Source organism: Natator depressus, chromosome 8 (assembly GCF_965152275.1).
Source record: "Natator depressus isolate rNatDep1 chromosome 8, rNatDep2.hap1, whole genome shotgun sequence".
Classification (NCBI taxonomy): Eukaryota; Metazoa; Chordata; order Testudines; family Cheloniidae; genus Natator; species Natator depressus.
Genome location: NC_134241.1, coordinates 73,400,201 through 73,417,822, shown reverse-complemented (window position 1 = coordinate 73,417,822; position 17,622 = coordinate 73,400,201). Strand labels below are relative to the sequence as shown.

Genomic DNA, 17,622 nt, shown 5'->3' with positions numbered 1-17,622 from the left:
CAAAGCCTAAATGTAACCTCCACAACAAGCATTGACTTCTGAGGGCAAAATTTTCTGAGGTTACTCTTGAGCCCTGGAGATCATGTGGTAGTTTAACATGGTACTGTCAAACTAGTCCTTGTCTTCATCAGGCATGTTTTTTTTTTTTTTTTTTTTTTTTTAATAACTTGATTATCTCTAATTTTAATTGTCATTTATAAATAAAACTTTTTAAAAAAAAAGAAGAGAGAAAATGTCAACAATTGGAACTCATCAGTAAACAGTTTGAAAAAGAGCGTCGAAGATTCACAAGAGAGATAGAAGAATTACGTGCTAAGCTGTCAAAAGCAGAAGAGGAGAATTCTTCTTTGAAGACCAGCATGGCCCAGAGAGCCGGTCAGTTTCAAATTATACAGGAAGAACTACTGGAGAAGGCTGCAAAAACTACTAACTTGCAGCGAGAAGTAAGTTGTTAGGAGGGCTGAAAAGTGTATAACCTTTGATCACTGAATTAAATGTAATAGTTGACATAGATTTTCCCCTTTTTTGAAAATTTTCATTGCCATGTTTGTTTTCTGATGCAAGACTATTTAGAGAGAATATGAATTAGTAAATTTATTGGGGGTGCAGGAAAATCTGAAGATAACTCAGATCTTTGTATGTTAATAACATCAGAAATCCCAGGTTATAAAGCTGCAGTGTAAATTGTTGCTATTTAGATTGTCAGTGTGTGCCCTCTTGTGGTAGACATGTGTGTGAGAGAGAGAAACCTACTAGTGGATACCCAAATGCTGAGTATGTATTTAATGAGAAATATGCCACATATTTGCCAGAGACCAGAACTATTACTGGATAATCACAAGAGAAATTAAGGCAATGAAAGCTGTTACTCACCAATGGCATTAAACTGCATTAGCATTCAGATTCCTAACATGTATATACAGTTTCAGCATAATTTGTTTTATAATGGCTGTTTTAATGACCCTGTCAAGGTTCCTTCCCCACTCTGAACTCTAGGGTACAGATGTGGGGACCTGCATGGAAAAACCCCCTAAGCTTATTTTTACCAGCTTAGGATAAAACTTCCCCAAGGTACCAACTATTTTACCTTTTGTCCTTGGACTTTATTGCTGCCACTACCAAGCGTCTAACAAATATGTAATAGGGAAAGAGCCCGCTTGGAAATGTCTTTCCCCCCCAAAATCCTCCCAAACCCTACACCCCCTTTCCTGAGGAAGGCTTGATAAAAATCCTCACCAAGAACACAGACCCAAACCCTTCGATCTTAAGAACAATGAAAAAACAATCAGGTTCTTAAAAGAAGAATTTTAACTGAAGAAAAAGTAAAAGAATCACCTCTGTAAAATCAGGATGGTAAATATCTTACAGGGTAATCAGATTCAAAACCTAGAGAATCCCTCTAGGCAAAACCTTAAGTTACAAAAAGACACAAAAAGAGGAATATACATTCCATTCAGCACAGCTTATTTTATCAGCCATTTAAACAAAACAGAATCTAATGCATATCTAGCTAGATTACTTTTACTAAGTTCTAAGACTCCATTCCTTTTCTGTTCCTGGCAAAACACACAGACAGAGAGAGAGCCTTTGTTTCTCCCTCCCTCCAGCTTTGAAAGTATCTTGTCTCCTCATTGGTCATTTTGGTTAGGTGCCAGCAAGGTTATCTTAGCTTCTTAAGCCTTTACAGGTGAAAGGGTTTTTCCTCTGGCCAGAAAGGATTTTTAAAGGTGTTTACCCTTCCCTTTATATTTATGACAGACCCCAAATATTATAGCTTTCGAACATTTGACTCTCTGTTGTGTCATTGTAATTTATGGTAAATTGCACACATTGAAGATAAATTGCCTTACAATTTCTTTTCTTTGTAACTAATAAAAAGTAATAGTTAATAACAAGTCAGTTTTCAAGAAAGCATTCACAAATAACTGAACAAACCTTAAATCAGTTGTCCTACATAATCTTTACCTACCATACTGCTCTCAGCAGGCTGTACTTACAGTACATAGGCACCATTATATCAACATCACAGTTAGAAAAATACATACATGCATAGGTCTTTATAATCTTACATTTAGGAAAGAAAAATAGATCTCTTTTAATGGTTTATATTCTGTTTATTTTCAGATAACAAAGAAGTCCTCTCAGCTTTCAGTACTTGAAAAGCAGTTGGAAGAAAAGACAGTTGCTTATTCTGCTTCTGCTGTAAGATGTACTGAGCTGGATCAGGAGCTCATAGTAAGAAATTTTCATTGAGAAGTCATAATTGTGTAAAATCACACACATTTGGTGTGTTACTATATATTTTTAGTTATTGTGCTGGCATTATACATGTGCAAACCAGATAGAGTGCAAGATCTCTTAGTACATATCACACAATTTTAATAACGCAAATAATCTTGCTTTAAATAGACTGTCCTGGCATTTTTTACCCTTAAACACCCATGAAAATTTTTAAATGGATATAAATAGTTTTCTTTATATTACATGTGGAATGAAATCCTGGACCCATTGAAGTCCATGATGGTTTTGCCAATTACTTCAGTAGGGCCAGGATTTTACTCATATTTTTTTAAATCCAAGAAGCAGTTTTTTAATTCTTTTTTTTTCTACAGTTTTTTGCAGTATAGGAAAATATTTGTCAGTTAGAAATACTTAATGATTCAAAATCCAAATCTTTCCTGCATTGTTAAATTGAAAAGGAATTACAGTGCAAAGTATTAAAATAGTTTAGTTTTTATACTCTCTCTTAAGATTGCTCTCTTAACTTCCTTCATATTTAATATTCCCTGCAGTAAAATTACTTTATTTTCCTTTCATGGCCTCATGACATTTCCTGTTAGAGTAGGGGTTTGCCTTGGTGTCCTTGGCCAACATTTTCCTTCACTCACCACTGTGTGCCGTCATCTGTGCCAGCTGTCCATCTGGCAGCTGCCCTCCATGTCTGAGATGGATGCATTTCAGTGGTGCTCCATGTATACACTTTACTTTTGTAAAATGCTTTGAGATTTTATAGGGTGAAAGATGCTATATAAATATAAAACATTAATATTAAATTTCAGTTTTATCTGTTGTTCTTATGAGTCTGAGGCTTTCAAACTTCCTTACTGCTTACACAAAAAATAACTCATTACCTGATATCAAAAGATCTATATATTCCTATTAAGGATTTTAAAAAATATTTCCAGGAAAAGAATGGCCAGATTCGCAACTTGGAAGCAAATATCAATGAAGAACATGAGCAAGTAACTATAGCCTTTGAAAAAGCAAAGTTAATTCATCTTGAACAGCACAAAGAGATGGAGAAACAGATTGAAATAGTAAGAGATTGTGCACTAATGTGTGTGTCTTATATATCTCTAATGTTTTCTATGTAAATTTAATTTCCATATCTTCATTCCTCAGTAATTCTGCGGTTAAAAAGTTCATGGTATCTCCTCTCTTTAGCATTCAGCATTATAAAGACTGTCCACCGGAGACTTGTGACTCTCTTCTTTGCCATATAGAAGTAAAAGTAAGACACCTCTAAAACACCATCACCCCATTTCCCTGGACCCCAAGAAGACCTCTCTCCAGGGTCCTTAAGGTGGGGAGAAGGTGGAGACTGACTTGAGCATCTCTCCTCTAGCCATGAGGAGAATCCCCAGCAAAAATAATACAGCCCCAGGCAGTATTTTCTTTTCCACTGAGACTCTCCCCATCACGGGTCCTGTGGGTCAGGGTGATCTTTGATAACGTTCCTCCAGTTTTTTTAGAAACATTTAATAACTTTCAGATGACATTTTTTGAAACTGAAACCCTTACTGCTTGCAGTCATGGAAGATTTCATGTCATATTTTGCAAAAGTAGAGTTGTATGTCTTGTTGTCCTGACCAATTTCAGCATGCAAAGTAACTATATTCTGCCTATGTTCTCCTGTTGCTTTAATCAGTAATGTAATTTTTATACCTGTTCCTAGGTTGTACACTGTTTCTGATGGCATCAGTATGATCATTTTTGTGTTCACTCTAGGGGTGACTGCATTTTGGTGGTAAATGGACCCATAGGTGCAGATGTTTTTAAATCTCAAGAGGCTTGTGTAAGAAACTACATGAAAACAATAAATAATGGGGTTTTTTTTTGTGTATAGCTTCAGACTCAGCTGGCTATGAAACACCAGCAAATTAATGAGCTAGAGAAGACCATGTTTGTTTTACAAGAAGATATTGTATGTAAACAGCGTCACCTTGAATCATTGGATCGGCTGCTGATAGAAAGCAAAGAGGTAATATTGAGTATTAATTCTCTCTTAAAAGCAAACTAAATGTTGATTGACTAATTTTTAGAGATGAAGGGCCAGGTTCTATCTTACTCTTTTAATTTTGCTGGGTACAGGAAAGGTGGGGTTAGACAAAGGTGGTTTTTTGTTTTAATTTAAAGCCATCTATGCCTGCTCCCTAATTCTGGCCTCTGTACCTGCTGCAACCTAGACCAGTCCCAGAGCTGCTCTAAATTGCCCTGACTTTAATGACCCTCCATGGCTCGTTATTCCAGCATAGAATAGCACTCTGGCCACATCCTGGGTTGCATCTCAATATGCCACTTCCACTAGGGACAGGGAAGGAGGCCAGCATAGAGCCTTACATCAGCTGTATGTCAGGTGAAGAACTATCCTATAATTAAGGCCCTATGTACCTTGTGATGTTGCGGATTCTACAATATTGTGCAGTGGAAGCCTTTTTGACAGTGGGAGCCCTGGCCACCCCAGAGCTGAAAGCAGGAGCCCCTGCTGTCAGCCCAAGGTGGCCGCTGTCAGCCCCAGGCCCCTGCTCTCAGACCTAGGTGGCCAACAGCAGGAGTGCCCACTCTCAGCTAACTGGAAAATTGCAGAAAAGTAGTAATGGGCTTTATTACTGCAAATAATAAGGTCCATTATTACTTTTCTGCAATTTTCCATGGCTTGTCTGCAACTCGGCTGCAATTTTTTTTTTTGACAATCATCCTGCAATTCAAGTAGGGCCTTACCTATACTAAGAATATTCTTCAGGAGCAGCCTACTCTTTATACCCCGTTTCTGCCACTGGAGAAGGGTAAAGGGACCACAACATGACAGAATCAGGGCCAAATTCACTTAGAAGTAAAATGCATGCTAATACAATATAAAGATAAACATTTTTGTCACTAACCAAATTTTTTTCCGTTTTCTAGTATGCTGGTTTCCAGTAGTATAACTTTTATATATGCAGTTATATTCACATCTTGTCTCCTTTGGTAAATCTATGCAAACAGGAAATGGAAAAGCAAAATATCAAGAAAGAAGAAGCTTTGAAAATGTTGCAAAGCCAATTAACAGAAGAAACAATCAAAGTAAGTATGATTTTTGTTGTTTTTTTGATTTAATACCTTTTTTCTTTTTTGAATTGCAATATTTATGTAGCTCTTTTCCATTCCCTCTGGATGAGACACCTCCAAGTTACTTATAGAGCTCATGTAAATATTCCAAAAGGTGTCATTACCTTCCAGTCCTTCTCTCATCCTTCATTTAAGAAAGAATGAACGAAAGAGAAAAATTATAGTGAAACCTGCTTTAAGTGACTGCTGTATGTACCAACAAAGATCATTTGCCTTGCTAAGCTGCTCTCATAGTACAAGTAGAGCAGAATTGGAATCACAACATTTGGAGATAGTTTGGGGAGTCTGTAAAGACAAGAGAGTGACGAATAAGTGTCCCGTCCCCCACCCCCCCCAGGTTTCACTAAAGATGCAGTATTTATTTTAGGCTCAGTAGTAACTGTAAAAGTAAACTGACTTCTTCAACCTCTTTAGCGTGTCTACTCCTCCTGTTGGTGTCCGTCTGGCAAGCCTCTTCAATGCAGTACTGGCAACAGTAGTTTTACCAAGCAATGCCATCTTGTGCTATAATACCATCTGAATTCATAACCTAATATTGATTGGGATGAGAAGCCAACCAATATCATCTAGGAGCTGTAAGGAGTGGTGTTGGTGGTTCAGTAGGTGGCTTGCTTCCATCTGAGTTTGTACTGAATCAGTGGTCTGTTATAGGGTACTGCTGCCAGTGATGTTTATCAGGTGAAATATAAAATGAAAGTCCCTGACTACTTCTAATCAGAGAAAACTTGATTTTTTTTTTTTAAGGGAGGGGAAAAAATAGTATGTGTGTGTTAACCTTATGGTCTAGTAAAATTCTAGTGTGGAAAACTGCAGACTGCCTATCTAAATTTTCCACGTCTGTTGCAATTTGATATAGAAATCGTCGCTTCCTCCCCACAGCTGTTTAATGTTACAATTGCTGCATTTCACCCGAGAGATAGTTGCGCTTCAGTTGGGGGAGAGGTCCCTAGTTATTGTTGTATATAAATTGTATATCTGTCTAAGTTTGTGATTTCAGGGTGGAAGTCCAAATTAGTAGTAGTATAAATGTAAGATACATTTTGTTAAATTGTTGTTGTCATCGTCATGCTATGCTGTTTTATGTTTACCTTGTCCTTTCCCTCCTGATGAAACTCAGGAACTGCAGTCTCAATGAAGAAAATAAAAGTGGATCTGCTATTTTGTAATAGCACAATAAAATGTTTTGGTTTTAGATATTAATCTACTTTTTCGAATGTTGACTTGTCATAATTTACTAAGAATGTATCATTCTCAACCTTATGAAGGTAATTCCATACATAAAGCTGGCATTTTATAGCCTTTTTATCACTTTCTCTGTAAATGATGCGCAAGTGGATAGCTGACTCAGAATTGTGAATATATCTATCTATCTATCTATCTATAGAGTCCTTAAGCTGTAACTGCTGACAGGTATTGTAATGTCTTTCCATAATTGATGATTTTTCGTGATTTAAACAAAAGCATACATTTCATAAGTTTTTATATGACTATTTTTCATTATTTAAATGTTAGTAAATTTCAGAGAAATTTTTTGTTTTTTTGTTTTGTTTTTGTTTTATGTCCGTCTTTGTAGTTATATCACTCAAAATGGCTGAATTAACAAACTGGTTTTAATGAATTATTTTAGACTTCTTGATCAATTCTGAACAACTAGTCATTACTTATTTTAAATGGTCTCTTGCACCTAACTAGGTCAGACAACTAGAGTCAGCACTAGGCATTTGTAAGGAAGAACTTAGATTGTATCTGAGTCAATTAGAAGAAAATAAGGAGTCATTTGAAAAGCAGTTAAAGAAGAAGTCTGAAGAGGTAAACTTTAATTTGTTTTGTCAATTTAGTTTTTCTCTGTTACAGAGAAATATGAAATATTAGAATGTGTCTAAAGGAAGGATATAGTAGGCAAGGAGAGAGGTGAACAAAAATTTAGAAGTAGGGATTGTGAAAAGGGGGCAAATTTTTGTGACCAAGAGGGAGAAGCAAATGAGAGTGGGTGTGGTACATGAAAAGTAGTAGTATCCAATATAAGGGAGTTGTTAATAGAGCCAGAGAAGCAGGATCAGGAGGAAAGATACATTCAGTTATGGAATGACTGAGATTGAGAGGGTTATAGTAGTTGTGTGAATGTTTATCTAATCAAAAAGAAATTTAGTAAGGTGACTTGATTATAGTATAGGAGTACCTTCATTTGGGGGGTCGGGGGGGACAGGTACTAAATGGCCCTTGAATTTTGTGGTGAAAAGCATAACAAGAACCAGTCGTTGGAAATTAAAGCCAGACATATTCAAATTAGAAATAAAGCATAAAATATTACCAGTGAGTGATTAATTATTGGATCAAACTGCCAAGAGAAGTGATGGATTTCCCCATTTCTTGGATGCCTTTCTGGAAGATACGCTTTAGCTAAAAACAAGTTATTTGGCTGAGTACAAGAATAACTGGATGACATCTTATGGCTTGTGATACACAGGATGTCAGACCAGATGATCTACTCATCCCTTCTGCCCTTAAAATCTATAACTGGTATTTAGAGATGGGGAGACTGGATAGTTGGGCAAGGTTAAAGGTAAAGATTGATAATCATGGGCAAGATATTCATAAGTGACTGGTGATAATGGGTGCCTCCATTTTTGGGCGTGCAACTTGAGATGCTTTAAAGAGGCATGACTTTTCAGAAAATGTTGAGCATCTACCCCCTGAAAATTAGGCTCCTTCAACGTGTCTCAAGTTAGGTACCGAAAGTCACTAATCGTTGAAAATCTTGGCTCATTTGCGTATAGGTAGTAATTGGAAGAGAGGGGAACAGATGGAGGTTACAAAAATAGGGAAGAGGAGAGGACCCAGGACAGAATGTGGAGGGGAGAATGAGCCGCTGAAGGAGTAGGATAGAAAGAGAACCAGGAACCACAAAATTGCAAAGCCAAGAGAGGATAGGAAGCTGAGGAAGAGTGATCGACTGTTAATTTTACATTACCTCTTTTTATATAGGAAAGATAACCTATAGATAAGACCCTGTGTAAATCACTTTTTTTTTTAATTGACAGCAGTGTCACGGATAAGTGTTTTGAATTTCATGGGATGTGTACAGCTGCCAAGCCTCCTCCTATCCCTGAAAATTGCTGCATTTTTTTCCCAGCAGCAAAGAGGAAGAAGTGGCCTTCCCTGCTAAGGCTGCAGCTGCTTGTGGAGGGTTAGCAGGCTGGGAGGTGGCAGGGCCTATTGTTCCGAGTAGGAGGGGTGGTAAGCCAGAGGGTATTGGGGGTGTCTCATCGGATGGTGCCAGACATCTGGCCCAGTGTGGCCCAGGACAGGGATTTTAAACCTGGCTCACGCTGCACTCAGCTCTCACCCAGACTGCTGCTGCTGCTTCCTGACTAGCAGGTGGGGAGAAAGGGACAGGATGGACAAAGTGCAGTTATTAGGAGTCTTGGATTCCCTTTCCCCCCACCCTCCCCGGCCCAATAGTCCCCAGCAGGTCCAGGGGAAACACTGTAGGGCTGGCTGGTGAGGAGCTGAGAGCAGGATCCACTGCTTGGCACACAAGCAGGTGTGTGAGAGGGCCATGTCCTGGTGGAGGGATTGGAGTGCAGGGATCAGGATGTGAAGGATCTGATCTGTTCCCCCACCCTGATCCCACACATCTGCCCATGCTCCAAGCAACAGATACCAGTCTCAGCTCCTTGACAGCCAGTGCTAGTGTCTCCCTGTTATTCCTCATAGTAGAGTTGAGAGCCTTTTTTTATATGTTTGTTTTTGCATTATGGGTCTGATCATCCTCTCATGAAGAACAATAGGACGACCGACTTAAATGAAAGCAAGATAAGGCATAAATATCTTTGTTTCATTCTAAAGAAAATCAATGTATTTTTCAGGTGCACCGGTTACAAAAAGAAATAAAACTAAGAAATCATAATCTTCAGGACACCACTGAACAAAATGTCCTCCTACAGCAAACTCTGCAGCAGCAGCAGCAAATGTTACAGCAGGAGACCATTAGAAATGGAGAGCTAGAGGATAGCCAAATTAAGCTTGAAAAACAGGTAAAGTACATTCATAATGAGAAGAATTAAATAGGTAAGCATAAATATTTAAATGTATTTATATGGCATTGCAATATCTGTCTATTTGATAGCTTACTTTGTTTATAATCTTTTAATTATCAGATGTAATTGACATAATTATTATAGTAGCCTGAGTGAATAAGAGGTTCTGAGTGTCTGAGATGCCACTTAATTTCAGGTGGAGTTGTGGATGCTCAGTACTTTGAAAATCAGGCTGTAGGTGTATAATTAAAAATCAATACATCATAAGAAGAAATTTTGGGTCTAGTTACTTTTGTAGCACTTATTAAACTGATAAGAAATAATTTATTCTCTAAAAGTATCTTTGCAGATTTCTATTTGATTTTAATGTGCAATTTTAGGATCTAACCAAAGAAATGAAATATTTTTAACCCTTTCATATGTGATTTTTTTCAAGAGGGATATTTTATTCTTTTATATATATATATATATTTTAACAGTATAGATATTAAATACCCTATTAAATACAACTTTAAATAGGTATCAAAACTGGAGCAAGAGCTTCAAAAACAGAAAGAAAACTCAGAAGAAGAGTTGAGAAAGGCAGAAGGGAAGCTCCTTATAGCCTCTCAGGAAGTAGATTTAAAAAGACAGAAGGTGGTTGAACTTACTAGCACAATTGGGTATGTGTAGAACATTTAAAAAAATTTTTTTTCCCTATTTTGGTGTATTCTGAAGATCCAATATTGTAAAACTACTAAAAAATTGTACTACAAAATGTGATGCTTTTCTTGAAAGGAGTATGTTTGTTTTACAGGTATATGTAGCTTTAGAATACTTTGGTCCTGATTCTGCAAGGTACTTGAGTATGTGCCTATTTGTAAACATGTTAATAATCCCATATACCTTGTTGAATTCAGGCCTTTATTTCTAGCTTAAGGACACTTCTATTTTTTGTTAATTTACAAACAGATATCCAGGCTTAGTCCTTCTATATGCCTCTATTCAGGAAAGCATCCTTATCCAGGAAGAGTGCATAAACACACTAATTTCAGTTTCATGCCTAAAGTTAAGCATGTTCCTAAGTGCTTTCATGAAATTGGGACTTGAGTTGGTTTAAAAAATAAATGTTGATGGTTTTGCTCTGGGGGTTGACCACTCTCCATGCCGAAAATACTCTTGTCAACATCAGAGAAGCAGAAAAGCTTTCTAAATAATTTAAGGATTTTTAAAATCTATTTCTTTCCATTTGTACAGTTTAAAAAGTGCGCTATCCAAAAAAAATAGTTTTTTTACAAAAATTAATATCCGTGTCCCTTAAAATGTGGCGTTTTTCTGAATAATGTCTGTGAAAAGGCATCAGTAGGTTCCCCACTTACTATTTTTCTTTGATTCCATACCAATGTGCTCAATTTAGAAATACAAGTAAAAGGATGAAATAATAAAATGAACTCGTTCATTTTCTTTTGGGGAAACTATTCAGAACTGTTACCTGAAATGCAGTTAAAATAATACAGTATGTTAAATTGATTTGTTTAACATAGTACTGTTGAAATGGTATCCAACTTGTAGAGCGTTGATTAGCTGCAGCCTTTGTATAAATTTCTCTGCTTGTGTTCATTGCATACACAAAGCATTGACTCAGGTATGAAGATAGCAATCTGTCCAGGATAACTGGCCCTTTCTAGGGAAGATGGGCTCAGCTTCACCTCTGGGTAATCAGCTACCTTCCAACTGAGGCTTTGGGGTAACGGGTCAGGTGATAGTCTGAAGAGCATCTGCGCCTTATAAAGGCAGCCAGAGCTCAGTTGAGCTGGTGAACTGCAGGTTGGTTCCTGTAGGAGGAGCAGGGGAAAGAGCCCAGCTATTAGGTGACTCCTAGGCTTATGGCCTAGTGAGTGAGAACTGCAGGGAGCAAGAAGACTCCTGTAGGAGTCTCTGGGGTAGAGCAAGGACCTGGAGGGGCACAAAGAGGTGAGGGAAATTGTTGTCTTTATTATTCCAATTGTGATTTGTTCATTCTGTTTCCTTTTGTGTTTTGTTCAGGCAGATTAAGCTGGAGATGGATCAGTGCAAGGATGAGCTAATTGGTATGGAGAAAGAACTAGTGCATTTAAGACGAGATGGTGAAACTAAAACAGTGCGGTTAAGTCACTTAGAAATGACTTTGGAGCAGACTCAGTCAGAACTAAATAAAAAAACACAACAAGGTAAATAATTTACTATGTGTTAAAAAAAAAAAATCATCTTTAAGGCTCATTTTCTTATGCTTTTATGTAGCTTCTCTCCCCCTCCATTTATTTTGCAGTTAGTTGCGAGGGACTCTCTACATATGACTATTTTAACTTTTAACTATTTCAAATCTTGCAATTTGAAAAGATCTGGGTAGTAGAATGTTATATGGGCTTCTTCATTTTAGGTGGCCTCTATATATTCCCACTTGTGAGGTGTGTCCTTCCCCCATGGAGCCTCAGATACACTGAGAATCAGTGTCACCAATTATCAGGCTATCATGGCCTAATATCAGCTTCAAATTCTTTCTCATTCCAATAAAGAAATTCCATCATGGACATGAAGATGATGAACAACTACATCAGAAAGTTCAAATTCCTACTGTATCCCTGTAAGACTGGCTCAGGTCTCTTGTCACAATCTCGGTCCAATCTCATTCTCTGGATGGACACCAGTTTCTTATAATTTATCCAACTGCTGAATCGCATGTGTTTCTATGCCCCCTTCATCTGAGTAATGACTGATCACTGCTTGTAGTTCTGGGTCTCAAGGGCAGTCCCAGGTGCATACCCATGACTGACATGCTTCTTGGGCAGTGGTACCCTGCACTCTGGCTAGACCCTGTAACCAATGCTGCAGCCCTCCTGAGCCCCCATTTGCTTAGACATATTCTCCCCTAGAGTTCAGTTGCCTGTGGGACCTCTAGTTTCCTAGTTACACCCTTCAGGGACAACATGGTAGTAAAGCAAGGCACACAGACTAAACAATGGAATTTTTATCAACAAACACTTTGCTCTTAAAAAAGGACAAGAGGGCTATAGATAGATGAAAAACAAGAAACACTTAAACGCAATCCCTCTCAGTTGATTTCACCACCCCTGTAAGTCCTGGGTGTGGTCTGAGTCCTTAGGCCAGGCAGCCCTTCTGGCCTTCTTGGCTTGGCTATCTTGCTTCTGGATTTCCTTAGAGAATGATCACTTCTTAAAACTGACTGTGTCCCCTGAGTGCTCATGTACTGCAAGCTTGGGATGGGGAGACTCCAGCTCCCACCCTCATCAGCTTTTGTGTAAAGAGAGAGTCTAAATCAATGGTCCTGTTGGTAGAAAACCCATTTTTCCATTAGGAAAGAGCCGTTCAATGTCAATGGCACTTGACCGCTCTGCCACAGCTTCTCAGCCATCGTCTGTCCACTAGGTATCCAATCTCAGCTACAAAATGGATGCTTTAGTCCACAGTGAAGGTTACACTCATAAACGGCATTCACAAAACAGAGTGGGGTTCATAAAGTATGTGTATTTTTTGTGTGGGAGAAAATCACTACCAATGCAAAGTCTCATCTTTAGGCTTCTATACAACATTGATAGGGTTAACTAAGACATTCAGGAAGGCACCTAAACTGTTTGTAGCCATTGAGGATCAGTGTGAAGGGAATGCCATTTCCACTTAGTACCTGTCAAAATGGATTAGATTATGTACCAAGATGTGTTGGGCTAGAGGACATAATACCACCTTATCAGAGTGAATCTTAATAGCCTGCTTCTGTAATATTGTCATCATAGAAATCTGCAGGAAATTTTGCTGACACATTTATGCAGCACTGCATACTCAGCAGCTTGGTATTTAGATCAGATACATACTTTGGGAGGGTAATTCTGGAGCTCCTGCTTAATTAGAACTTCTGAGCCTGCCTTACTAAACTCCCACATTTAGGAATATGCAGAGGCCAACTCCAAAGAAAGGTAGATTTCTTGCAGTGACATTCAAAACAAGAACCAGTTAATATGGGTCCCCCTATAGGGGCGTATGAGCCTTATGTACACAAGCGCAGAATCTTTTGACTAGAATGTCCACCACGGCCATCCATGCATCCTATTTCTTCTCATGCCAGGGCATAAAGGGCAGTGCAGCTGTGACCCTCCCTCAGGCCTGGTCTACACTACACAGTTAGGTTGACGTAAGGCAGCTTATGTCGACCTAATTATGTCAGTATCTACACTACAGCCTTGCTCCCACCAATGTAAGTGCCCTACTACACCAACATAATAACTCCACCTCCACAAGAGGCATTGGGCTTATGTTGGTGAAATTAGGGCAACACAGAATCTGTGTAGATGCTGTGTTCCTTACATCAGCTATTGGCGGTCTTGTCAATTCAAAAAGGCCAAGCTGCCCCGCATATCCCTGCCTGTGGCATCAAGATGGAACACTGAGTCTGCTCTTCTGTTTCAAATGCAATCTTTTTCTGAAGAAATCCTCTTCACCCTATTAAAAATTTTCTCATTTTAATTGGAGAGTCTGTTCTCCCCTCCACCCCAAAAAGAAGAGAGAGATGGAGGGGAGACCCTCACATATTTCCTTGAACAGTGGAGCAAAGCGCTTAGTTAGTAATGGCAGACTCTAAGCCCACAGGGTTTATACCCTGTCCTTTGTGTGATGGTCTTATGCCTTTAATTGATGGGCACAACAGATCTCTTTTCTGCCTCAGGGAAGGACATATCCCCAATCGATATTCTTGGAGCATTCCTTTGCAGATGGCATTTGATCCCAGAGAAGAGAGAGCCTTCAAGCTGGAGTCAAGGAGGCTATCTTTAATAACTGTCCTGTAACTGGGTAACAAGGCACCATATCTCTGGTTCTACCAGGGAGAAGAGGCCTAAAAAATGCCAACATCATTGGCACTGGTGTAGGCATTCTCTCTGCCAACCTCATCAGCACCAATGACCTCAGTGCAAGCACCGACCCCAGGACAGAAAAACCTTATGCCATCCACTTTGGATGCCAAAAGACATACCTGCATCAAGTGTAAACGCAGCTCAGAGCAGAAAATGCACCCGTTCCTCAAGGAGGACTTGAAGTCTTTTCCCTCCTTGACATCAAGAAACCTTTTATGCTCTTTTACAGGAGCACAAGGAGCCACAGGGCACACATGGCCCCCAAAGCCCCAGAATGTTACTATTGAAAACATTCCGTATTTGCACACAAGACGTGCACTGACAGTGGGATTCACACTTACTACAACATCTCTGTCTGTAGAATAACCATTCTTTCTTTGAGTGTTGCCTCTTCATTTCCCTATTCACCTACTTTCTTACCTACTTACTATTCACCTACTTTCACTTCTTCCTCAGAATTCAACTCTCTTAAAGACCAAGTTAGCAAAAAGAAGTGAGGAGGTTGGGGAGTGCACAACCTTCATAACATCACAGAGGGATTGGTCATGCAGTCTTGAATGGGACTCCGCTTTTCAAGAATGTCCTCAAAGCTCAGTGACGTTGGGGGTGGGTGCATACTGCAAGTATTAACATATAGAGGTGACACTTAAAGAACCAGTTACTGGTGAGTACCCTTTCTTTTCAATTTCTATTCACATAACAGTGAGTGATCTGGAAGATAAACTGCTTCAGAGTGAGACTGAGCAAAAGGATGCTTTACACAGAATAGAAGAGCTAGAGGCTGAACTACAAAATGCCCATGGAGAATTAAAGATCACTTTGAGACAATTACAGGAACTGCGAGATGTGCTACAGAATGCACAGTCCTCTCTGGAGGAGAAGTATGCTGCTATCAAGGATCTAACAGACGAACTTAGGTGAGCTAACTCCTATTCAGGTCTTGAAGACTTAATCCCAGTGATTTTTTTTGTTTTGTTTTAGGAACAGTGAAGCATGCCTCTTGGTTTTGATGGTGCTTTCCATCTTTTAGCAGTCCCCTATAATCTGATGGATGGATATATATATCCAAGGACCATGAATTTTATATATATAAAATATATATAAAATTCATGGTCCTTGGATAACTCACTGAAGTAGCTCTTCAGTTTATTTTTTAGTTTCTAAAAATGAAAATACTAAGATTAAAGTATTTTTTGGGAATGCCTTAAAAATAACAATAATAAAAAAAAGTTAATATTTTGCCCAAGTCCAAAGCTGTTAAATGACAGTAAAAACAATGACGGTCTTGTACAATACAACTGTTTAACCTTTACTATAGCAAATTAATGAAACTTTCAGTATACACTTTTTATTGCAATGTAGTTCTGAAATAATTTTAATAGAAAAGTTAGTGGGAAATCTCCATTCTGAAGATGGTCATGAAAAGCATTCAGGTTTTTTTGCTCAGTTCAGCGTTTACCTATATTTTAAAATAATTAAGCTTGTAATAAAGAACAGAGGCCAACATTTGCAAATGTATGTGCTTAAAGTTACACACCTAAATCCACATTTAAGCACCTAAAACATAAGTGGCCATATTTTCAGAGGTGCTAAGTAGCCAAAGCATCCACAGAAGTAGGTGCCCAGCATTCTGAAAATCAGGCCACTTAAGTTTTAGGTGCTTAAATGCAGAATTAGTTACCTAACTTTAGATAACCCAGTTGCAAAATTTTGACTGGCATGGTGTATATTCAAAGAAAACTTAATTCAGTTTGCTCAGTCAAGCACTCTGAATGCTTCTATAGCTAAGAAGTGTGTCACACCATGAGTACACTATAAAATAAATTAAGTTTTAAATTGACAGCTGTAATTTAAAATTCCTGGTTGAGAAAGGGTCTGCCTGGGAGTTGCTTTGTTGATATAGAAGGTGACACTTACAGCAGCACTACTCTCTGTCTGTCCATCTATGGCCCTGTCATTTATGACCTAAAGGAGGCCATGGCATGGGGGAGAAAACCACAGAGTGCAGCATGCCACCACTATCAGGAGGAGAGAACAGAGGGACCCAGTGACATCAGACTTCTATCTTCCATCTCTGGTGCTTAGGCAAAGCCACTAGGGACTAGAGGAAGGAGGGGAAGGAGTCCTTTCATTTCCTGAGGTACCTACTCTTTCCATCTGTTTATCTATCACAGGTGTGGCTTGTAAAGGCTTTACCTAATTGTTTTCCATGTAAATGTGCTATTCCACTCCCCCCCCCCCCCCCTGCAATTGGACCATTTGCTGCTGCATGCTCCATCCTTTTTCTTATCTCCTCTCCATTGACCCATACAAACCATATGAAAACAGGAATGGAGCATGCAACAGCACCTGACACCAGTTTGGGGACAAGGAGTCTGGTAAGTAAAGCCTGAAGAAGCTACTATTAGGGCAGGCAACAGGGACAAGCAGGGGCCTCAAGAGATAAGGAAGCTCCAGATAAGGCAGTGGTGGAATCACTCTCTTTTTTCAAGTATCCATGTATCACACCCACTTTCAGATTTCTCCCCTCTAAGATGTACAGTCAGAAGAAGGGATGCGCTATGTCATCAGAGCAGCACCAAGGCAGAAACTGTTCAACCAGGAAGTTGGGTTTGAGAATGCTAAGTATGATCAAAATTAAATTAACAAACATTTTTAAAAGAAAAAACATTTGGAGTTTTAGACTATAACATCTATCAGATTTATGAAAACTTGATTTTTTTGGAATCTGGGAAGGGAGCTGGTGAGATCTAGCTTCATAAAGAAGAGAGAACATCTACGTTGTTTTTATATGGAAATTGCAGGTATTGTAAGGATGAAATTGAGGACAAAAAGCAAGAACTTCTTGACATGGATCAGGCATTGAAAGAAAGGAACTGGGAACTGAAACAAAGAGCAGCTCAGGTTAGATCTTTCTAAGCATATTACCAGAATATCCTATGGAGTGTTTATTTAAAGTATAACAAGTCCAGCGTTTACTAATGCTCTAATGATCATTAAGACCGCTTGGTATGTTTCAAGAAAAGAGGACTTTTTCAATACAGTTCATTTATCCTAGCTGCATATTGTGTTCCAGTTCAAGTGATTCTATGTCTGTTTGCCTACCATTGAGGCATTTGTAAAGAGTATGTCTAAATTTTTTCTGTGTATCTTTGTGAGGCTTCAACCTAGTGCTGACCAAGCTGATGGACTCTATTAGAGCCTCTGGAGGAATTTTCTCTCTGTCACCTGCCCCAAAGACTGTTTATCATGTCCATTAGATCAGCTAAAATGGTCTGTGAGCTTCAAGCTTAAATGGCTTGACCTTCCTC

At 38.8% G+C, this 17,622-nt stretch overlaps 1 protein-coding gene across 2 annotated transcripts in view; it reads left to right on the top strand.

The window, feature by feature from the left end:
• Nucleotides 1-17,622, top strand: part of CCDC18 (coiled-coil domain containing 18) — a 68,515-nt gene that overhangs the window by 26,505 nt on the left and 24,388 nt on the right. For both annotated transcript variants that reach the window (XM_074961312.1, XM_074961313.1), the window contains 11 exons: nucleotides 223-443; nucleotides 2,125-2,235; nucleotides 3,186-3,317; nucleotides 4,127-4,261; nucleotides 5,266-5,343; nucleotides 7,081-7,197; nucleotides 9,258-9,425; nucleotides 9,948-10,090; nucleotides 11,454-11,617; nucleotides 15,015-15,228; nucleotides 17,116-17,215. In XM_074961312.1, the coding sequence (XP_074817413.1) occupies nucleotides 223-443; nucleotides 2,125-2,235; nucleotides 3,186-3,317; nucleotides 4,127-4,261; nucleotides 5,266-5,343; nucleotides 7,081-7,197; nucleotides 9,258-9,425; nucleotides 9,948-10,090; nucleotides 11,454-11,617; nucleotides 15,015-15,228; nucleotides 17,116-17,215 (1,583 nt within the window). The remainder of the gene's footprint in view (nucleotides 1-222; nucleotides 444-2,124; nucleotides 2,236-3,185; nucleotides 3,318-4,126; nucleotides 4,262-5,265; nucleotides 5,344-7,080; nucleotides 7,198-9,257; nucleotides 9,426-9,947; nucleotides 10,091-11,453; nucleotides 11,618-15,014; nucleotides 15,229-17,115; nucleotides 17,216-17,622) is intronic.